Source organism: Cervus canadensis, chromosome 2 (genome assembly GCF_019320065.1).
Source record: "Cervus canadensis isolate Bull #8, Minnesota chromosome 2, ASM1932006v1, whole genome shotgun sequence".
Taxonomy (NCBI): Eukaryota; Metazoa; Chordata; class Mammalia; order Artiodactyla; family Cervidae; genus Cervus; species Cervus canadensis.
The window spans coordinates 83,189,731-83,195,056 of record NC_057387.1 but is presented as its reverse complement, the minus strand read 5'-3'; the positions used below and the strand labels follow the sequence as shown (position 1 = coordinate 83,195,056).

General features: G+C 50.3%; 1 protein-coding gene across 1 annotated transcript; it reads left to right on the top strand.

Moving 5' to 3' along the window:
• Window positions 1–3,035: 3,035 nt before the first annotated feature.
• Window positions 3,036–5,002, top strand: TACSTD2 (tumor associated calcium signal transducer 2). The gene has a single exon (XM_043461155.1). The coding sequence runs from the start codon at window positions 3,299–3,301 to the stop codon at window positions 4,256–4,258; it is 960 nt and encodes a 319-aa protein (XP_043317090.1). The 5' UTR covers window positions 3,036–3,298; the 3' UTR covers window positions 4,259–5,002.
• The last annotated feature ends 324 nt before the right edge of the window (window positions 5,003–5,326 follow it).

The following is a 5,326-nucleotide window of genomic DNA, read 5'->3' as shown; positions in this document are numbered from 1 at the left end:
AGGTATCATTACCTGGTCTTCCTTGAAATGAGGTGCTAGGAAGGTGGGTTATGGTGGGAATAGAGGTTTGTGGCTGCAGTAGGTGATGAGAATTGGTCCAGAAGGGAAATACTGAAATGGTCAACAGGAACATTCCTAGGAGTATATGTTGATACTACAATACTCTGGGCACAACTCAATATTAATTAAGCCAATAAATACATTACTGAATACCTAACACATGCTGGCGCTGGGGCCACAGTGCTCAGATGTGGTTCCTGCCCTGATATACTCTTGTGAATCCTGAATTCATGGAACTCTTTTGTTAAATATTGAAAAATCAAAAAAGAAAAAACAGAACTGAAGCTAACACACGGTATTTTGCAGACCTAGGTGGGAAACAAAGAAAGAAGTGGGTATCAGAGCTGGGGCTTCTCTTAATAAACCCATCTTGGTATTTGTGTGCCTGTTAGGAAAAATCTGCCAGAACCACAGAATTTAAGAAAGTGTGTGTGTGGGGTGGAATAGGACAGGGGGCAAGCCATCTTTGCTTCTCTCCATCTTCCACAGAAGTTACTGAGGATGGACTCCCGTTTATCCCCTTCTTTCCAACACATAACACGGCTGGAAAAGCCAGAGGTTTGGAGATGAAGCACTAGCCCAAATAAGGCCCAGGCATTGGGGCTGTCCTAGCTAAGTAGACAGCATTGTATACATTCCTCAGCTCTGAGACCCTTTTCCTATCAGCTTTCCTTTTGCCAGTCTGGGACACATTGGAATATCAAGCAGGCGGCTTTCAGTTATAGGGGATTGTGGCTACCTAGTCAGTAGTTGGAAGAGTAAGAAGATAGATATTTAAATACTAAAATGGCAACCTACTATTTTTATAGTGTCTTACAGCTTATAAAGCTTCAGCAACTACCATCTCATCTATTTACACCGGATCCTCAGGATGATTTATGAAGTAGAGAATTGCTATTATCTCCACTTTAGCAGGGGGATCACCAAGCCCAGAAAAGTTGGTGTTGTCATTCTGGTGTTAGAGGAATTGGGAAAGCACAGAGAAGGGGCATCATCCTGACTGCAACAAGAGGATCCATCGGGGAAGGCTTCCTGGAGGTGACCCAAGAGCAGAGTGTAAAGAAAAAATCCACAAAATAGGTGGAGTCAAGGTAGATAACTTCACAAAGGTTTGAAAATATGACAAAGCCTGGAGTGGCAAGACAAAGAAAAAGATGGTGATGGTGGCGACCATGACAATAGCTAAGACCTGTCTACGATTACCAAGTTTGGATACTGTTAGAACTCACACTGTCCTAAGAGGTTTATTTAGGCTTATTTACATTAATTCTCACACCTATCTTGTTAGGTAGATACTTTTATTATCCCATTTTATTTACAGATGAGGATAGGAAACGAAGGCACAGAGAAGTTGCATAATATAACTCAAGAAATATGGCCCAAATCACATGATCTTGTGTGCTAACTTAAGAAGTATGAGTTTCATCCTAAGAGCCAAGGGCACCTCCCACTCTGTGCGTGAAAGATTCTCAGCAGAGAGAAGATGGGCACAGATTTGTGATGTAGAAAGCCTTCTCTGGTTCAGGGTAGACTGGGTGTTGGGAGGGGAGAACTGAGTAGGCTCTGGTTCAAGAACCTACATAGAGACAGTGTGAGTAGAGAGCAGAATGCCAGTTTCTTGTGGGTAAGAAACTGACCCCCACATGTTTCTGCTTTCGCTGCCTGTAAAGGTAGAATAATACATATCCACCTACCCGCCTCAGGAATTGCTAGAAAATTAATGGGGTAGAAACCTGACTGGCTTTCATGTGCTAAACAACACCCTGAACCACTGCTGGCGTTCTTTAAATGCTGAGCATATAAAATGTGCTCTGACCGGAGGAGCCGGAAATAATTATAGCTTGCTAATCATTGTTAATTTTACCACAGCTTTGAAATCCTGAACTTTCTCAATGATTCAAAAAAGAGATGGCAACTCTTCCATCCCATCCCAGTAGCCACACAGAAGCAGACAAGTAATTTCCCACAAGCTCCATTCGTTCATTATTTGCAGTGGTTCAGCTACTTACATGGGGGCATAGTGAAAGAAAAGCAATGATTTGCTCTTTTAGAATAAAATTGTACAAGGAACTCCTTATAGTCTTGCTGGTTCTTTGAAAGAATGTGTTCCTTTTCATCTCTCTATATAGAGTACGTGCATAAATATTCCCAGTTTGCCCCTGTTTGAAGGAGAAGGGGGAAAGTGTTTAACAAAACTTCTAATATCCTGGCCACCAGGACACTTGGGTTTTAACAGTGATATGGTAACCCGTTTCTAAACCTTCCTTCAGATTCGGCACCACTATTGCCATAAGCACTTATTTAAGGTCTCAGAACAGCCAAGCAGAGTTGCAAAGGCATCTCCAAGGAATCTGAGGAAACTGTTGGTCCGGCGACTTTAAATTATCTAAGCCTCACCTACACCACCCATGGAATGGGTCTGATAAACAGTGAATACCTGTCAGGACCTGACATGAGGATGAGATAATGTTTGTGTACTGTAAACCATATAAATCCATGATATTAAGGGAACTGTAAGACTGAAGGGGGTTTGATCCCTGCGTAGGGAAGAACCCCTGGAGGAGGGCATGGCAACCCACTCCAGTATTCTTGCCTGGAGAGTCCCATGGACAGAGGAGCCTGGTGGGCTCCAGTCTACAGAGCTGCAAAAAGTAGGACGCGACTGAAGCGACTTAGCACGCAAGCAAGCGACTGAGAAAAGCGAGGAAGTGAAAGAACTTAAAGCTGGGACAAGGGCTGGAACAAAACCTGACAGTCCCACGCCATCCTTCTCAAAACAATTTCTGGGCACTCCAGCCGCGGAGAGCAGCCTGGACGCCCAAGGTCCTCGGCTGGAGGCCGCGCCTAGGGCGGGTCCCTTCTCGGGTGGGGCCCGGCGGGCCGGGGGCGGTACCCCGTCCCCCGCCCTCAGCCGAGTATCGGTTTTCCTTTCCCAGGCTTTCGGTCCAGAGGAGACAGGACAGCCTCCGCCTCCCTGATCCTATCGCGGGCGGCGCAGGGCCGGCTGAGCCTTCAGTGGGACGGGGACGAGAACCCGGGAAGGGGCGGGCGGGGAATCTGTCACCCAAATACCAGCGGGTGAGTCGGCGGCCAAACCAGCCCGGCAGGTCCGGCGGAGTATAAGAGCTGGAGGGAGCGGCGGGCGGCAGACGCCTGGGGTACCGTCCCACACGCCGGAGCCCAGCGGAGTCTCCAGCCCTCGTCAGCCCGCACCCGGTCCTCGCTCCTCCGCCCCACCATGGCCCGGGGCCCGGGCCTCGCGCTGCCCTCGCCGTGGCTCCTGGTGCTGGCGGCGGTGATCGGCCACGCGGCCGCGCAGAACCAGTGCGTGTGCCCCACCAACAAGATGACCGTGTGCGACGAGCGCGACCTGAGCGGCCGCTGCCAGTGCCGCGTGCTCGGCTCGAACCAGGCGGTCAACTGCTCCACGCTCACGTCCAAGTGCCTGCTGCTCAAGGCGCGCGTGCGCGCCTCCCACAGCGGCCGCGCGCTGGTGCGGCCGAGCGAGCACGCGATCGTGGACAACGACGGCCTGTACGACCCGGACTGCGACCAGCAGGGGCGCTTCAAGGCGCGCCAGTGCAACCAGACGTCGGTGTGCTGGTGCGTGAACTCGGTGGGCGTGCGCCGCACCGACAAGGGCGACCTGAGCCTGCAGTGCGACGAGCTGGTGCGCACCTACCACATCCTCATTGACCTGCGCCACCGCCCGGACGCCCCCGCCTTCAACCACTCGGACCTGGACGCCGAGCTGCGGCAGCTCTTCCAGCAGCGCTACCTGCTGCAGCCCAAGTTCGTGAGGGCCGTGCACTACGAGCACCCCACCATCCAGATCGAGCTGCGCCAGAACTCGTCGCAGAAGGTCGCCGGCGAGGTGGACATCGGCGACGCCGCGTACTACTTCGAGAGGGACGTCAAGGGCGAGTCGCTGTTCCTAGGCCCCCGCGACCTCAACTTGCGCGTGGGCGGGCACCCCCTGGTCCTGGAGCAGATGCTCATCTACTACCTGGACGAGAAGCCCCCCCAGTTCTCCATGAAGCGCCTCACCGGCGGCCTCATCGCCGTCATCGTGGTGGTCGTGCTGGCGGTGGTCGCCGGCGTGGCCGTCCTGGTGATCACCAACAGGAGGAAGTCGGGGAAGTACAAGAAGGTGGAGATCAAGGAACTGGGGGAGATGAGACAGAAACCGAGCTTGTAGGTACCAGCGGGGCTGGGCTGGGGTGGGGTGGGGTATCGGATTTCAGCAAGGTTCCAGACCCGAGTCAGTCACCCTTCTTGATTCTTGGCCCCCACACGAGACATTTCTCCTCTCACATTCCTGCCTCCCCGCCCCCCCGCCACCATATTTAATAGATCCTGTTCTCAGGGTCACCTCGCTTTCTGACTTCTGTCCTGAAGAAAGCATTTCTAAAATTCCTTCCCTTTCAGTCCAACCAGAAACCTGACTCCAAGAGTTAAGGGAAGTTTGGCATAGGGTTATGCATAAGAATCAAGTGTCTGTATGACAACCCAGCCTGGTTTACAAATGCGGAAATCCATGCTGAAGGCTTAAACGCTTTTAGCTGGGAATCAGCTGCTGTCTTGGGTTTAAGTTATTTCATTAGCTCCACTTGTATCGTGGCCTTCCTGATGAGGAGTTCGCTAATTGGGCCCACGTTGTATCTTCATTTCCTATCGTTTGTATTACCGACCACACATGCTTGTCACCGAGAAAGAAGCCTGTCTGAGCTGCCTGCACACATTTTAGATGTCTTTATTTGAGGGCAGACTTTGGCCCAGAAACTCAGCATCTGTCCTTCAACTTGCCCTTATTACAGCTGATAATAGTAATGTTTCTTTTGTAAAATGTTTGTACATAGGTTGTCTTTGATAATGCTGTTGTGATTTTTTTTTTTTTAAAAAACATGAATTTAATAAAATATGGAAAAGGCACAAACCAAAAGATGGAGTTTGTGAAAACTTGCTGCAGATATATATGATTTGGGACTGCTCTAATTTCCTATGACTCAGATTTCTTATTTCAAATTCTAACACTTCTTAGCAGGATAAGCCTTTTCCCATAGCCACTCTGGTGTTTTTGAGATCCCTGAGCTGGCAAGTGTAAACACAGGTGTTTCTAAATCAGGTTGTTTGGAAACCCCCTGCAGGAGGGTAGGTCTGAGGGAACCGGCTAGAACCAGCCAGTGTTGTCAGTAAAGGGGACCGGCCTTAGATTATCACCAAATGAGAATTCTCCCCTGGAGAAGAAAACGCTACCTTTGTCTCT